General features: G+C 58.6%; 1 protein-coding gene across 1 annotated transcript in view; it reads right to left on the reverse strand.

The window, feature by feature from the left end:
- The window catches only part of CDH4 (cadherin 4), a 410136-nt gene that overhangs the window by 105937 nt on the left and 286451 nt on the right, over positions 1-17748 (reverse strand). Inside the window, exon 3 of the mRNA XM_020281742.2 lies at positions 14538-14764. Within this exon, the coding sequence (XP_020137331.2) occupies positions 14538-14764 (227 nt within the window). The remainder of the gene's footprint in view (positions 1-14537; positions 14765-17748) is intronic.

The raw sequence follows: 17748 nt of genomic DNA on the forward strand, positions 1-17748 counted from the left end.
CCTACATACGTGTAGATATACATGGGGACACATGCATGTGTTTATGTATACATGCATGCCTGCTCACCGGGTCCTGATAGTTTAGCCCAAGTGGGAGGTCCTGGAACTAGTGGGGTCGGGACGGTCATGGTTGCAGAGCTGGTCTCTGGGTCCAGCCTGGCGGGTGCCCACGTTTGCAGAGTGACGAGCACCAAGGAAGTTGCCCTCCCTACTTCCGTCCACTCCCTGGACACCAGGATGATGTGGTTACGGGGGGACTTCCCGGACTTCTGACAGCTTGCAGGATCCTCCTCGAGGATCTCAGGGTGACGGACGAAGGCAGAGAAACAACAACAGTCTCCCATTTCCACTGGAAGGCCGGGGCCCAGTTCATGGGCAAAGTGCACATTGAGAACAAGCAAACGAACACCACACGCCCGCACCTGCCCTGCACTGGCCTGTGCTCTCCCTGGCTGGCACACCCTTCCATCCTCCTAACCTCCGGCAGCTCTGCCCTGCGGGTCTGCTCTGCTTGCACGGGGAGGTGTCCTGCGGGTGACAATGGTGTGACTGGCCCTGACTGCCGGGTGAGGCCGCGGGGACGCTCAGTGCTGTAGGAAGCGGGGGCCACTCCCCTCCCATCTCTACGCCAGGGAGAGACGGATAATGAATGCAGCGCTGACCCGCAGAGGGTTTTAAATTATTTATTACCTTTTTTTGAAAAGGAAAAAAAGACAGAAAAAAGTGTCAAGGGAAGAACATAATCTTATGCAACCCCATCTATATGCAAAAAGTTATAGCTTATCCTATTTTTCTATTATCCAATCCTGGAATTATGAAGAGCTGAGCAGGAGCCCCATCTGTTAAGGGAAGGGGCTGACTTATGACCTTGAGCAGTACAGACCCCCACCTGCCATGGGGGCAGGGTCTCCTCCCGCCATCGGGGTTTGAGGTGCACATGACTGTTTAGCGGGTGGATGCTGATGGATCATTTCCGAGTTTCCTGTGATAGAGATGCAGGGGCGGGTCCCACTCTAGTCCTTCCGGCCTCAATGCACGAGGCTCTCCGTGGGGCCAGCTCTGCAGGGCGCCCATGCTCTCCTGGGCACTCTCCACCAAGTGCTCGCTGTACACTCCATGTGCTGCAGACTCAGAGGAGGGGAGGGGCGGAGGCGGGAACAGCCCTGGAGGGCGGGAACAGGGGGTAGGGGCTGGGTTACCTGAGCACAGGTGTTTAGATGTGGGAGCCTGAAGCTCCTGCAAAATTCACCGAGAAGCCAGCACCTGCCGTTCCTAGCAGAAGTTATTAGCTTGAGAGGTGGCATGAAATAGAAATTGCTCAGAGTTCCCAGATCCCAGTTTCCAAGGAGAGCTGAGCAGCCCTGCCCTTTGGAGACAGGAGTGTAGACGGCAACGGTGACGTCCCTCACACGCCACCCACCCAGGCACAGGGCCCGGGGCTGACCCTGCTGGGTGCTTCCTTAGCACCTGGAATTCCCAATGTTGAGAAAAATGTCATGAGCACAGGTCTGCCTGACTCAATGAAAGGAAACTTTTTCAAGTCACTTCCTTGGGGACATGCCAACCAGTCCCTGCACCTGCCAACGTCTCGGTCAGGGAGCTCCGTGTCAGCTGTATGGGGCGTGCCCCGGCCCCTCCTGGAAGGACATGGTCACCAACTTCCTGTACCTGGACTAGTGGCTTTCTGGGGGTCCTGTGCAACCTCGTGTCTCTGTCTGGCAGCGCAGCCCGTGAACCTGGAATGCCCAGACATTCGGTTTCCGTGCAGGGGCCTGCAGGTCTGCTTTGCAAGAGCCGATAACGAGCCAAGTGCTCAGCCCGGTGTCAAGGGACGGCTGGGGGAGCAGACGGAATTGAGCTTTTTCACGTCCCTGACTTTACTGGCTCTCCCCGCACCCCCGCGGGCAGGGTGCGAGGGAGCGAGACCACTGAGGGAGAGAAGGAAGCACCTGCCACCGCCCGGGCTGGGGCTTCTGTCCTCTCCCTGCACGGCCGCAGGCCACGCGGCGGGAAGGCCACGTCTTCCTCCGCTGGGAAGATAAAGACGGCGGCGGCAAACGTCTCCAGGAGTAGAAACCTGGGTGAACGGGGGGTACATTTAAGACTGGTTTTGGGGTGAGTGAAAAAGCCGGCTATCACAGGAGAACCGAGCTCAGGGTAGAGCTTTCTTTACGCGCTGGGTGCTGGCGGGCCTTGCCGCGTGGGACCGCCAAGGGCAAGGTGTGTCTCCCGTGCGGATGCTGTGTTCTTCTAAGGCGCCCTGCAACTGCGTAGAACCCGGTGGGCTCAGAGCAGATGTCGGAGGTGCCCCCGGGGGCTGCGCACGAGGCAGACCCCGCCCGCTGGCGCACCTGCTCCGCGGGGCCGCGCTGACGCCTGCAGGGCCACTGGCCACACAGGCCGAGCGTCTCGACGTCCCCCGCCCAGCCCCAGCGTGGCCCTTCTTCATGGAGCATCTGCGCGGCGGAGCCATGGGCTTCCCGAGGGTTTTACCTGTGCCTGCCCTTCACGGAGCTCTGGGGATGGAAGGTTCTGGCAGCTCTGAGGCCCCGTGCAAGTCCCGGAGCCCCAGCGAGGCGGAAGCATCTCCTGTTTGCCATCCGAGGATGAAGCAGCCTCGCCCCTCAATGTGCTGAGCAGTCCCAGCCGCCCGGCCCCAGCTCCGTCCTCCCGGCCCAGCGGCCTGTGACGTCCTCCAGCCTCTGGCTCCCGGGGGGCGCCCTCGCCTTCTCACGGGGCCGTGACGGGCAGACCCGCTGACGCCATCTCAGCGCGCTGCCGAGCGTGCGTGGAGGCGCCCACGTTCGGGTAAGGGGCCACTCTCAGCCGCACAGACGCCAGCCACCACGTCTTAGGGTCGGGGCTCCAAGACCACGGAAGGCACAGGAGGCTGCGGCCGGACGGAACGGGGGGCCGGGCCCGTTTCTGTCTCGGGGACCAGCGCGGCCGGGCGGGGAGCAAGGGGGTGCGGCGTGTCCTCCCGGTGCAGTGTCACTTTCCGCTCTCCTCCGTTCCGATTCCGCCTGGTTCTCCTCGCTTCCTTAGCGCTTCGGGTGAGACCTGCTTCAGCAGAGGGAGAAAGGTTGGCCCAAGTGTCAGGCCCGGTGCTGATCTGCACGCAGGGTAATTAGGCGGCTCTAGGAAGGGGCGCTGACATGCACCGTGTTCCTGCTGCTTCCCTTTCAACGCACCTTGGAAAAAGGGTGCACTTTTCCTCCCCGAGAGCACGTACACTTAAAATATTCCACTGGGGTGTTGTCTGTGGCCTTCCAGCAGGTTTCCATGGTAGCGAAGGAAGGACAAAGTGAGACGGTATTTAACAAACACGAAATAAAACAACAGGACGACACCCACGTCCGTTAACAGAGAGGACGTGGAGGCATTCTCAATGCACACGTGCACGCGTGTGGCTCTGAAACGGCACTCAGTGGGTTTTTCCTACGTTGGTGACACCACTGGGGACGGGTGTGCCGTCTTTGCCCCCCGAGCACCGAGGCGGTTCTTACTCCCGACTTCCTGCAAGAAGGGGAGACCGTGTTGGACAATCCGTAGAAATGACATGAAGAAAGCTTTCCTGAGCAGTGCGGCGGCCGTTTCTCCATTCTGTCCGCCAGGAGGGGACGGCTTCGCTCCGACACCCCCACGCATGGCGCCGGCTGCACGCCGCGGCGGCCCTCCCGTCACTCAGGCCCGGGCGGCGGGGGAGCCAGAGTGTCCTGTTTCCCAGCTGGGGGAGTTCGACCACTTGCCCAGGGTCCTGCTGTGGTCACCGGGGGCGGGCTGGGACTCGGCCCTGCCGGTGGGCACAGAGCAGGGGACCCCGCCAGGTTGTGGGCCCGGGCGCCATCGCCCGCCGCTCCTGGGTGCCGGGCAGGTGCCTCGGGATGTGACGTCTGAAAGTGTTCGGGGACCCGGGGAAGTAGTGTAGCTGGAGCTCTTCGGGCAGCCTCTGGTGGTCGCCACGATCCGGTGGGGGGTTCGTGCTGTCCCCGATGAGCATCGCAAACTCGCTTCTCTGGACGAAGATCTGAAAGCCGCCGCCCGCGGCTTCAGCCTGGTCTCTCCGAAACTGCAGACTCCGAGACACGGCTGTGGCCGACAAGGGACCTCGGGACAGACGTCGGCCTGCGTAAGGGTGACGGTAAGTATTCCTGTCCCGCCGGAGAAGCAGGGGAAAGAGACCTCAGACTGTTCTGGAAGAAACAGAGCCAGATAAGTCACAGGTGTGAGGCCTCGGCCACCTGCCAGGCTGCGCAGCGTCCTGCCCCCAGCATGCCAGGGACCCCGGTCCCAGCGAGGGTTTCGAAGACGGCTGGGGACCAGGTTCCTCCGACTGAGGCTGGGGCCGGCCTGGTGCTGAGGGTGCTGAGCCACCCCCGGCCTCTGCCCACCAGCCGTGACAACCAAGGAGAATCCGGATAGCGCCGGACGCCCTGGCTGAGCACCGAGCCCGCAGAGGTCCAGCTTCACAGACTGTCACCGTCATCCAGCGTGTGATGCCAGGTGCCCAGGAGTGGCCTTTGGCCTCAGGGATGCCCCTCCCTGCTGGGACTGTTCGCGGGGTATCAGAGATCATGTCCATGGCCCCCGTCATCGTCTCCATGGACCCTTCTGCAGAAACACTGAGGGTTTCATTTTTAACCACACACCAGTGGGAGCCGCGGCCTCGGAGTGAAACGCAAACGTGTTGGTCTGAGGAGCCAGCTTGACGGTCACTCTAAACACCTGCAGGAGGGCAGTTTGGTCCCTCACCCCCTGCCTGGGGGGCTCTCCAGAGGCCTCCCGACACGTACACAAACACACACACACACACACACGAACACACTCATGCACGCCAGCACACTTTATACATGTATGTGTGCATGCACAAACACACTCATACATATGTGTGGGAACACATGCACACACGTGTATGCATGCACACATGAACACACGTGTGGGAACACATGATCACACGCACCAGCCCCTATCAACAGCCTGACCGTGTCAGGATGGGTGCAAATGAGTTGATCACACAGAAAGTACCGAGTTACGTGCGGCCCTGCTCTGCGCCGGTGGGGCCCAGGGCCCGAGGCAGAGCATGCATCACGTAAGGCTGCCTGGCTCCCGCCCACCTCAGGTCTCTGCCTTGGCTGTTACTCTGTCTGGGGCGCCCCCCACAGCGTTGTTCAGGCCCCGCTTCTCCCATGCCAGGCGAGGCTCCTCTCAGCCCAGGTGCAGCCTCCTCGGCCCCGGGACACTGCAGCACCTGGCCCTCTGCCCCACCCCCGCCCCAGGGCCGGGCCCCCCACCCTCTGCACACACTTTCCTGCTGGCCGCGTTGGGGGGGTGCAAGAAGGCGGGCTGGAGCCAAGTGCTGGCGCCCCTGCCCCATGAGGCGGTGAGCATGGCGGGGTGGGGGGGTGTCCCAATGTCCTCAGATGTATCCCCCCATCTTAGAGCTGCCACACAGCGTTACTCCCAGTGATTGAAGGGAGTGACTTCCAGACCCTTCCCACCGCAGGACTCCAAGTCCTCAGAGGGGTGCCGGCCACTCATTTCCTATTCCGCGGCGTGCTCCAGGGTGAAAGAACGCACAGAAGCGCGCAGCTTGCTCCTCTCTGCAGGGCCCACGGCCCGGAGCCTCCCTGACTGCAGTGCCCGTGGGGTCACGTTAGGCGGCCCCTGCACACCTCCTGAGGTCCCTGCCGGGGCCGCTGCAGACAGCGCCAGCTCTCTGTGCAGAGTGGAGAGCGGACCCAGACCTCGTCCAAGGCCGCTTGCAGCACGAAGACATCCTCTAGGTTTGAACTTCCCAGTTCTGTGACTCACGCCTTGCCAGTGCAGCGGGCAGCCCACGGAAGACGCACTGGCCTCCCGCAGGAGGGCCGGTCCTGGACCCTGCAGACGACTCAGGAAGCGAAGCTGCACCTCCAAATCCACAGAGACCAGCTGCGGCGCCCACTCCTGCCCCGCACGCCGTTAAGATGTGAGGGCTGCGGTTCATATGGGGAGCGCCGGGCATCCTCTGAGACCTCGCACTGACAGCCCATCACCCCTGCAACTCCGTCTCGGGGCCCCTGGAGGGGAGCTGAGGGGCTGTGGTCGTGACCTTGGCCTTGGCCGTGGGTTTTGACGTGGAGAAGCGCACGTGAGTACCTCCTGGCTTCCGGTGCTGCCAGCGATCCTGGGTGCTCCCTGGCCTGTGCCAGCATCACCCCGATCTCTGCCTCTGTCTCGCACAGCGTCCTCCCCCCGGGCAGGTCTGTGTCCAAACGCCCCCTCCGTAAGGACACCAGCCACACCGGGTTCGGCCGCCCTAATGGCCTCCCTCCTAATGACACTGCACAGCCTGTTCCCAAATAAGGTCACGGTCTGAGGTTAGGACTTCAACACCCCAATTCTGGGGAACACGGTTCAGCCCGTAACACCTGGGGAGGCAGAAACCCCGAGGACAGACCCGGGCGGCTCGGGCCAGTCTGGTGTGGGGCTCTGCTCCGCCAGTTTACTGGTCATGAGTGCTGAGCGTGCTAAAAGGCCCGGTATTAGTTTCATAAACAACACTTTCCTTTTTGCAAACTATACCCACAGGTCCTGCTGCCACTTTCGAGAGCTGCAGCCGCGAGTCAGATGACAACCGCGGGCAAACCTTTATCTCAAGTATTTACTGCGCTGGGATATTGCCGATTCCTCAGGGGCAGCTCAGCACTCCCGGTGGGAAATATGTGACCTCATTTGCATTTTCTAATTGAATTGCTATCAGCTTTCCTGCAAGACTGCACCAAAAAAAAGTCCTTCCAAATTCTAGCACTGCTTGTGTTACCCAGAGACAGCGGCGTCCCCGTGGTTGCTAAGAGGGGAGAGGAGGAGGAGGAGGAGAGGAGTTGCCAAGTTTTTATGGTCCATCTAACTGCGAAGCTGTCAGTTTCACCCAAGTCCAAGGAGAGTCGCTAACATAACGGACGAGGAGGCCGCACTTGGAGAAACCTCGGTGCAGGAGAGATGAAATTTACACAACCGGGAAATTAGGGTCCCTGCCACCGTCCTTGAGGAATTTGCTTCCAGGCTCCTGTGGATAAGCGTCCCAGGGACCTTAAACACCATGTCACTGCTGCTTCGAAGGAGGCTGTTCGTTTCTCTAGAACCTTCCACCAACCTCTCTTGTCCACCGTGCGTCCCCATCTGAACTCCTTGCTTTCTCCAAACCCAGCCAGGAAGCCTTCTGCGTGTATTTGTTTAAAAAAGTTTTAAATTGTGCTTGATAAGCCACATGCAAAAAAGCACCCGGAACAGAAGGGAACGAACCACTGAACAGCCATCCCGGAGTGGGTCCCGGACAAGAGCTCCCTCACCCCTCGTGCTCTGGCCCCAAGCATGGCTTCCCCCGCCCCCCAAAGGGACACGCCACCCCACCGCGACGCACGCTTTGGTGCTGCCCACGTGGCTGTGGCCACACAGCTGCATCCTTCTGCCGGTGTGGGGAGAGGGTGGGCACTGCCTGCAGCTTCCCTGGCTCCTCTCGGTGCCTCTAGCTGGAGCCTGTCACTTTCGCTGCTGTAGAACATCCCCCTTATGAAACTGCCACACGTATCCATTCGTTCTCATGGCGACGGGCGTTTGGGCTGTTTCCGGCACGTGGCCGCTCTGGCGTCCTGGCGCCGGCTCTGGGCATCTCCGCGCACAGACGTGCACGGGGCGGGCGCCGAAGCCAGACCTTGCCGAAACGCCCAGCCGCTGTCTGCGGCGTCTGTGTTGCTGTCCATGCCCACCAAGGGCATCTGAAAATTCCACTTGCTCTGTATTCTCACCAGTGTTTGGTGTTATACACAAGTCTTTCCGATTGTAGCCATTCTGGTAGTCTTCTGGCCACCTGGCCGATGGCCTCGGCTGACTGCGTCTCACGGGCTCACCTGCGGCGAGGCGCTCCCTGGGTGATGAGCATGTTAGATTCATCCGTAGTTGTAGGATCATTTTTAACGCTGTTGTAATTGGATCTAGTTCAGACTCCATTTTCTAACGGTTTGTTCCTGGTGTACAGAAGTGTAGTGGTGTCAGAGCCAGCACCCTTGTTAACCTCTGCGTTCAGAATCGTATGAGCTATAATTAGTGCTTTCTTTTGGTCTGATTCCTTTTTCTTGCCTTACTGCATTGGCTAGTACCTCCAGTGTGTGATGTCACAGCTTCTTTGTCATATTTCTGATCTTAAGGGGAGGTTTGAGTATTTGAAAAGTAAATTGAATTTTCCCTGTAGGTTTTTTTGTAGATACCTTTTATGAGATTAAGAAGGGTCCCCTGCATTCCTAATTTGCTGTATATTTTTGTCCTGAAGGGAGGTTAAGTTTTAACCATTGCTATTCAGATGGTCATATGATTTTTATCTTTCATTCCCTGTTATGTTGATTAAAGCAGTTTGACATTCTTGGAACAAATCCAGTCTGGCTGTGATTTATCATCCTGTGTAAACAATACCGGATTTCAAGGTTGTTAATGTTTTGCTTAGTGTGTTTGCATCTATTCATGAGCAAAATTGGCCTATCATCATCCTCTTTCATGTTCTTTCAAGGTTCTTGATGCTTCTGAACATGGTTCTTGCTAGTTTTGGACATGGATTTTGTCTGTATGGGCAGATCTTGCTGGCTTTGGACACGGTTTTTGTCTGTATGGACAGGGTCCTGCTGGTTTTGGACACGGTTTTTGTCTGTATGGACAGGGACTTGCTGGTTTTGGACATGGTTTTTGTCTGTATGGACAGGGACTTGCTGGTTTTGGACATGGTTTTTGTCTGTATGGACAGGGTCTTGCTGGTTTTGGACACGGTTTTTGTCTGTATGGACAGGGTCTTGCTGGTTTTGGACATGGTTTTTGTCTGTATTGACAGGGTCTTGCTGGTTTGGGACACAACTCGTGCCAGGTTCTGGACGTGGTCCTTGCACATCTCAGGCAAAATCTTTGCTGGTTTGGGACATGGATCATGTCAGGAGTTGGACACGGTCAGTATCAGGATTTGGAGCAAGAAAACTCTGAGGGAGAGATTCCTCTTGTTTGCTTCTGTGGACAAGCTTGTGTGAGATTAGTTTTCATTGCTCTTGAGAGCTTGGGTAGAACTTGCCAGTAGAACCAACAGGCGTGGGCACTTCGTTGTGGTAAGGATTTCGGTTTTAATTTTGTTTGTAACAAACAGTTCAGATTTTTTTCCTTGTGTTAAGTTTTGGTAAGTTGTATATTTCTAGACTATTATCCATTTCATGTATATTTAGAAATATCGTATATAATGTCCTCAAATGATCTTTCTAATGTCTACAAGATCGGCCATGGTGTCCTGTTTTTATTCCTGATATAGACTAGTTGCTGCTTCTATCTTTTTTGTTACTCAATCTGATCAGATGGGTAGTTTAAAGGACCAACTTTCGTCTTTGCCGTTTCTATTATTTTGTATTTCATTATTTTCTCCTCTTTTTCTTTTTTTGTCAATTCCCTTCTTTCTACTCTTGGTTCCATCTGCTGTGCTTTATTCTGATTTCTTGAGATGAATGCTCAGCCCACCGCGTTCTGTCTTCTTCACCTCCCGTGCGGCATTTTGGCCCCAGTACCTGCACCTGGGCAGATGTGAGCTCCATCCAACTAGCTTTATTCCTCAGCTCGGAATTTCCTCTACTTTCCTTGTGATTTTTTTTCTACCCAAGGGCTACTGCGAAGGCCTTTACTTAACCTCCAAATCTTTGGGGAGCTTCCAGTTATTTTCGTTGTCATCGATTTCTAGCTTAATGACTCGGAGGTAAGAAAACAAACTATGCTTTGATCTTAAGCCTCCGAACTATGTTAAGACTCGGTTAATTTTTGTAAATGTTCTGTGTACACCTGGAAGTGCCCTGTCCTGAGCAGTGTGTTTATATGATGTGCCTCAGCGAGGTCAGACCTGCTAACCGTGTGCTTCTAACCTGTTTTCTTACCAACGTTTTGTCTGCTTGCTCTGTTATTTGCTGAGAAATACCTGCTAAAATTTACCATGGTTGGCATGTTTGTTTGTTTCTCTCAACTTTGGCATAAATGTTTTGAAGTCGTATTATTGATATTAAGTGCACACAAATTTAGGAGTCTTCTGGCGTCCTGTGGGCTGGCCTGGCTGTCATCACGGCAGCCGCCGCCCCCTCTGGATCTGACATTGCGGACGCCCACCCCTCTCTTCTGGCTCTGCCTGCGTGGGACTTTCCCCGTCATTTTACTTTCAACCTCTCCTCACGCTGTTTAGATGTGTCTTTTACAAGCCACACAGAGCTGGAGCTTTCCAATCTGTCAATACGTTTGCTTTTACTTACAACAGTTAATATTAATGCATTTTCACTTCACTGGTACGTTTGCATTTCTGTCATTCTACAGAAAGAGAAATATATACAAGCCCTTCCCTTCCATTCCTCTTTTCTTGCATGTTTTGGATCGATAATTTTATCAGTGTGCTTTTTTTTTTATCTGTTATCTTAAAACGCTTACATTTTTATGACTTTCAGTGATTTCTCAAAGGCCTTATAACAGGCATCTCTGTCTCACCAAAGCATGATGTTAATTTGGGTTTTTTCATCATCTTCCAGCACAATGCAAGCAGCTCGAGTCTCCTTGACTCCATTTACCTTTTCCCAAAGTTTGTGCAGCTCCTGCCGTGACGGAGCCGCCCGCGCCACCTCCCGTGAGGCCTGGCTCTCGTCACGCGTCCACCTGTCCCGCCTTCCCGGCCTGTCCCAGCCTCTTTCCTCCGAGTCACTTTCACCTCCGCCCGGCTTGGTTTTGTCTGAAGAACACGCCCAGAGACGGACTCTTTCAGCTTTCGTTTGCTTGAAAACGTCTTTATTTTACTTCCGGAAGGACGGCGTTGCTGCTAACGGAATTCCACTTTCGCTGGCGCTTTGGCGGGATCGCTGCGCGGTCCTGTCGTCTCCACGGAGCCCGGGAAGCCGGCTCTGCGCCGCGTTTTGCTCCCTCGGGCTGCAAGCTCTGTCGTTTCTCCTGACTTTCAACATTTCTTGTCTTTGGGTTTTCCTATTTTCCCACGAAGCACTCAAGCACCGTTTTCCTTATATTTTCCCTGCGTGGAGTTCATGGGGCTTCCTGAGTCCACTCCCAGATGCCTGCTGTCAGTTGGGGTATTTCCTGCCACTACGTTTCCAGATGTTGCTTCTGCTCCGTTTTCCCTCTCCCCTCATACTCCAAACGTGCACGCTACACCTTCTTACTGCTCCAAATCTCCGGCCCGTCCTCCTGTAGTTTCCTCCTGCCCATCTCTCTGCTGCAGAGCACGAATGTTCCCGTGCTATCCTCTGTCTCACTGACTCTCTCTTCAGCTGTGACTCATCTGCAGACATAGCCATCCTCTGCGCTCTTAACTGTGCTATATATTCTAGTTCTGAATCGCCCAGTTAATTCTTTTTCATATCTTCTGCTTCTCTCTCAAAATCTTATAGTTTGCTTAAACACAGTAAGCACAGTTATTATGAGATCTATGTTTGATAACTCCCTCACCCGGAGCCTCTGTGAATCTTTCCTTATCATCTGCTGTTTCTCCTGCCTTTTACTTACACCGTCTTCTCTCCTCCCCCGCAGGTGCCCGTCACGAGGCCGAGTGCTGGGCACTGTATGTAAAAGACGACAGAACTCGAGGCCTGGTGTGACCTCTTACACTGGAGGAGGCTCACATTTGCAAGCTGGTATCACCTCAGTCCATTTACAGAAAGTGACATGATTTGAAAGTTGGTGTCAGTCCCTGTAAGGGCCCATCAACGGAGTGACCGAGTGTCCCCCAGCGAGTTGGTCTTCTCAGTCCCAGACGGACCCTCCCGCCCTGCCACCTCCCCCCACCCCTGCCAGCCTGGCAGGGCCCAGCGGCTGCGGCAGGCACGGGCTGTGCCCTGCTGGCACCAGGTCAATGCCAGCAATGAGAGCTGCTATTGTCACCTCCTTGCCCGACATGACCTCACAGGATACTCTCGGCGACCTCAGGACAGGATGTGGGTAGTGTGAATTGTCCCCAACACCGGGCTGGGCAGCTGGAGAGGACTCGATTGAGCCCACGGCGGGGCCGGCCAGCTCCTCTGCGGGGCCCGGCGCAGCCATCCCTAGAAAGCTATGGTTGCTCCTTCCCCAAACGCCGTTCTCCCAGGCAGCACGGGGCTTACAGTCGCACGGCTCAGTGGCCCTGTCCACGGCACGAGGACGGTGACAGCGCCCACTCCCAGGATGTGTGGGGGTCGGACGGGGTGACAGCACTGGGGCAGGAGGGGACCCGCTGGCATGAAACGGGACAGAGGGGGACCGGGCCTTGTGGGCTGCAGAGACCCTGCCTGCCACTGCCTGTACCGGTCACGTCTCACGGACGCAGGGGTGTGGCCCCACGGTGACCCCCAACCGGCTCCCCAGGGTGCTCTGAGCCTGGGTGTGGATGCGTGTCCCTGCTCTACTGCCTGGGCCCCGCCTGGACGTGGGGCCGGGCGCGCACACTCCCCCGGGGACTGTCTAATTGCAATCACGGCTGGCGCCTGCACCTTCCACGGAGGATCAGGGATTAATGGCATCAGAAATTGCTTCATTAACACGCCTAACAAAAGGTGTCATTACGTTTTCAATTAGTGCCTTTATCTGGGGCCTCCACAGGCTCCAAGGAGCTCTGCTCTCCGCTCCCAAGGGGCAAGCTTCCGGGCTGCAATCAGGAGTGCAGGGAGGGCTTGGCAGTCACGTGGACAGGGACCCCCCAGCCCTGGGGCACAGCCCTTGGAGGGAAGGCCCCCACACGGGAGGGACAGGGTCCCCAGAGCTGCTTCCTGGCCGCCCCCGGGCCTGCCTTGCTCACCAGGGCATGACTGGCAATAATGATGTGGGAAGGAGTGAAGTCTCAGAGTCTTCAGTATCCACAGGGTGAGGTTCACGGGTTTGCCCTCGAGGCGTGTTTTGACACCTGGTTTAACATGCTGGGTGACACTCAAGACCTCCCTTCCTGGTGGGGTCCACTCGTCACCACTTTCTCTTTCCCAACACAAACCACCTCCACCGTAAGAGACAAAACACAGGCCCCTGTTCCCCAGAGCGGGTTCCTTGGCACAACCATCTTGCAAGTTGTGCCATGAAGAAAAGTTCCTTGGTCAAACAGGTTTGGGGAAACTCGCAGCCCTTCTCCCACCCAGAGGCCCCCAGAGCAGGGGAGGCTCTGGGCAGACCTGCCCGAGGGAACGTGCTCAGCTTTGCTAACCCTCCCCTCGCCGGCCCTCTCCCGCGGGGGCACCAGGAAGGAAGGCTGTCCCGGCCGCCCTGCACAGAGCTCTCCTTTGCCTTGTGCCCTGCCCTCGGCCACCAGGACACGGCTGCCACAGCACGGGGACACAGGGACACGGGACAGGCAGTGGGTGAGCAGTCGCTCCTCTGCTCCCCGCCATGCACGGGAACCCTGACGTTCAGGACTGGGGGGGTGAACACGGTTGCTGGGGGTCTGGCCCTGGATGGCTGGAATATACAGGGGTGGGGGGTGCCAGGCCGCCCCTCCCGCCCACCCAGGCAGGACGGCAGGCGGGCTGCAAGGAAGTCGGGGGGGGGGGCGGCTGGGAGGTTGGGTTGCACTGACTTTTATGTCTGTGTGAAGCTCTTGCTCCTCCCTCCCTCCCTCCTTCCTTCTCTTCCTCCTTCTCTCTTTCCTTCCTTCACTCCTCCCCTCCTCCCCTCCCTCCTTCCTTGCTTCTCTCCCTCCTTCTCTCCTTCCTTCTTTCCTCCCTCCTTCCTTGCTTCCTTCCTTCCCTCCCTCCTTTCTTTCCTTCCCTCCTTCTTTCCTCCCTCCTTCCCTCCTTCTTTCCTTACTCCTTCCTTCCCTCCCTCCTTCTTTCCTTCCTTCCTCCCTGCCTCCCTCCCTCCTTCCTTCTCTTCCTCCTTCTCTCCTTCCTTCCTTCGCTCCTCCCCTCCTCCCCTCCCTCCTTCCTTCTCTCCTCCCCTCCCTCCTTCCTTCCCTCCTCCCCTCCCTCCCACCTCCCCTCCCTCCTACCTCCCCTCCCTCCTTCCTTCCCTCCCATCTCCCCTCCCTCCTTCCTTCCCTCCTCCCCTCCCTCCCACCTCCCCTCCATCCTTCCTTCCCTCCCTCCTTCTCTCCTTCCTTCCTTCCCTCCTTCCTTCCTTCTCTCTCTCTCTCCTTCCCTCCCCTCTGAATCAGTCCTGCACTGGCCACCTGGGGCTGCCCCGCTCTGACCACGTGGCCTCCGTCTTGCTCCTCATCCCTCCCCGTGGTGGCAGGAGAGGCTGCAGACTTGCAGCGCCCGTCTGACAGGGAGACGTGTGGGGCCGTCACACAAGGAGGAGGAGCCCCAGGATGGCGGCACAGAGCCTTAGCCTGAGCGAGGGGCTGTCTGCCCTCGGAGACGCCGCCCGGCCTCAGGAGGGAGCACGGGTGGCCTGGGACGCCCGTCCTGCTCTGGCCAGCTTGTCCGGGGTGGGGCCCGCCCTCCCCAGGGCAGACGTTCTGCCGGCGCCTTCGGGAGGAGGGCGGACGTCACGCCTCAGGCGCGGACCTGCCCACCCGCGCAGGCACACCTCACCTTGTGTCCGGGGTGCGGGGACGAGGTCCGGGCCACCAGCAGCCGCACCACAGCGTCCCATCTCTCTGCCGTCTGGCGGTCCCATGCGGTCACCGTGAACGCCACCTGCTCGGAGGGGACCCGCAGCTCCCGGGCGGCGAAGACCGTCCCGTCCGCCCCGACTTTGAAGTCCACGCTGTTGGTCTCGTACTGTGTGCCCTTGGTCCCCAGACAGCTGCTGAACTCGACTGCAAGAGGAAGGGGGGGCAGTCAGGACCGGCCCAGGGCACCACCGCGACCGCGCAGGACCGCTCTGGGCTCGGCGAGCAGCAGCCCGGGGAGGTCGCGCACCGCGCGGCCTTCCCAGGTGTGGGGTGTCTTCTCGACCCCCGGGAATTCATAGAGGCCTCAAACAGGAGGGCAGCCAGCCAGGCCGCACCCCACCGCACCTAGGGCTCAGCCGCCCTGGGCTTCTGCAGACGCGTCCCTCCCCCCTGGCTGCTACCTCTGAATTCACCGGAGATTGTCGGGGTCACGAGGGATTCTCTGCGTAAAGAATGTTCCCTCGACCCCTCATGAACATGCTTAAATTCCCCACTGGTCACAAATTTCACAGGAGGGTCTGAGACATGACACATGTTCTACCAGAACAGTTTGCTACATGAAATACACTTTCTGGGTGGCAGGTGCAGGAATCCCCCATCTCACCGCCACTCATGACATGGTTTCTGTTTGTGAGTCCCTATTAAATGTTTCTCTCTGAGTAAAAAAAAAAAAAAAAAGAATGTTCCCTCGTTTCTCCCATTCTTGCCACACGCAAACCTTCTGCCTGCCGGCGTGGGCTTTGCAGCCCCTGATGGATCCATGTTCCCAAGAAGGGTTAGTGCGGGAGGGACAGAGAGAGCTGGCATGTAGGGACCGTCCCCGTGGCAGGTGGGTTCCGGCAGCAGAACCCTAGTCTGCCGTGATTCTGGGCCTTTCTCTTACTCAGTGAGGTGGGCCGGGACAGGGGGGCCGGGGCAGAGGGGCCTGGGCAGGGGAGTCTGGGCAGGGGGGCCTGGGCAGGGGGGCCCAGGGCAGAGGAGTCTGGGCAGGGGGGCCTGGGGCAGTGGGGCCGGGGCAGTGGGGCCAGGGCAGGGGAGTCTGGGCAGTGTGGCTGGGGCAGGGGAGTCTGGGCAGGGAGGCCGGGGCAGTGGGGCCAGGGCTAGGGAGTCTTGGCAGGGGGGCCGGGGCAGGGGAGTCTGGGCAGGGGGGCTGGGGCAGGGGGCCTGGGGCAGGGGGGCCGGGGCAAGGGAGTCTGGGCAGGGGGGCTGGGGCAGGGGAGTCTGGGCAAGGGGGGCTGGGGCAGGGGGGCCGGGGCAGGGGGCCTGGGGCAGGGGGGCCGGGGCAGGGGAGTCTGGGCAGGGGGCCTGGGGCAGGGGGGCCGGGGCAGGTGGACCCAGGGCAGGGGGGCTGGGGCAGGGGGCCTGGGGCAGGTGGGCCTGGGCAGGGGGGCCGGGGCAGGGGGGCCTGGGGCAGGGGGGCCGGGGCAGGGGGGCCGGGGCCGGTGCGTGGGAGGGCAGGCCTGGCCAGCCACGCACACTCTTGCACCCCCCACTAACGGGGGCGGAAGGCGGACCGTGCGGGGACAGCGCCGGCCCCGCACGCTGCGCTGCCTCCAGAACACTGGCCGGGCGACAGCACCGCAGCCCCTTCCGGTGGCCCGGCGCCGCGGCCGCTGTGAACTCCGCTGCGGCGAGCCCCCTCTCGGGCAAGCGTGTTCACTGGGGCCACATCAGCGCGTTTTTATCCGCGCGCTCTTGCGACTGTCACCGGATGCCGCGGTAACCTGCGAAGCGCCGGCAGTGGCGTCACACCATGCTGATGAAAGGACGGATCCCGTCACCTGGTATTTGTGAAAACGCGGGTGTCTCGGCAATTACGGGGGGCGGACTGGCTTCCTAAGCAATTCCACTGTCACAGCTTATGTGGCCTAATTACTGTTTAGGCCACGAGAGAAAGCTACTCGCGGCTACGTCTGACGAAGTGTTCTCCCTGGGGTTCACCTTTTATTGTCGCTGCCCCCAAATAAGGAACAGCGAGCGAGCTCCCTGGTCTCAAGCCCTTCCCCTCAGACGCCGTCCCCGCACCGGCGCCTCCCACTGGTGGCTTTAACGCAAGGACGTTTTCAAATGCGGTGACGCCGGCCACTCCCGTCTGGCTGGAGAGAACCAGCGGCGTGGGGGGGGGTCCCCTGACCGGGGGTGGGGGGTGGGGGGGTGCGGGTCAGCCGTGTCTCCGTGGAGACCCTCCCTGCTCCAGGGACGGAATGATCACATTTTTTCCCAAGCGACAAAAAATTCCTAGACTACTTTCATACGGTCTGTCCCAGTGGTAAACAAATTAAAATCAGCGGCAAACGGAGTGGCTCAGTCATCTGTGACACCCGACTGTCACCGACAAAAGATAGAGGTGACGGCTCCGTGACTGCCGGGAGATTAGCAGGAGACACACAGATAAGCGCCTTTGTTCGCCGAGAGCAAATTTCTAATAAAACTAATGGGACGGGACAGCGGCAGGAGGGTCTAATCCTGTCTTCATGTGACGTCACTGTATTTTCTTAAGAAACACGCGGGCGGCTTCGGTGACATCTTAGGCAAGCACGGACGCCGCTGCAGGGAGAACCGGTTGCCGGCACGCAAGCTGCCTGGGCGGGGGCAGCGGGGGTCACGGACATGAGAACCAAGGACTGTGCAGGTGACAGGTGTCCCCTGGGGGAGAGACCACGAAACTAAAGCCAGCCCCTCCAAAGCCACCTGTGGCACAGTCTGGAGGAACGAGGGGACGCAACGGGGGCTCCTCCCCGCGTGGGGTGCTCAGGAGACCTCACGGAGTTTTCTGGTCCGAGTGTGGCACGGACCCACCCAGTTACAAGGATGCCGTGGGGCTTGGTGACCAGGTGCAATCTCGACTTCTGGTTTCCACACATAACCTTAACTCGAGTGACCCGCTCCGTCCAATGCTCCTGTTTCAAAAGCTGTGCCCGAGGGGGGTGGTTTCCCCGTCGCGGTTGCGGTTCTGAGTCCACAGACTCGTGAGGACGCATCAAGAAAGCGGGATTGTCACTGGGCCGAGGAGGGCCCGGTCTGTGGCAGGAAGGTCAGGACGAGGCTGAGCAAGTGGCCTGACTGACGCCCCACTGGAGACAGCCTGGAAGTCGGGGTGGCAGTCGGGGCACCTGCCGTGTCGGGGA

Source organism: Microcebus murinus, chromosome 16, assembly GCF_040939455.1.
Source record: "Microcebus murinus isolate Inina chromosome 16, M.murinus_Inina_mat1.0, whole genome shotgun sequence".
Classification (NCBI taxonomy): domain Eukaryota; kingdom Metazoa; phylum Chordata; class Mammalia; order Primates; family Cheirogaleidae; genus Microcebus; species Microcebus murinus.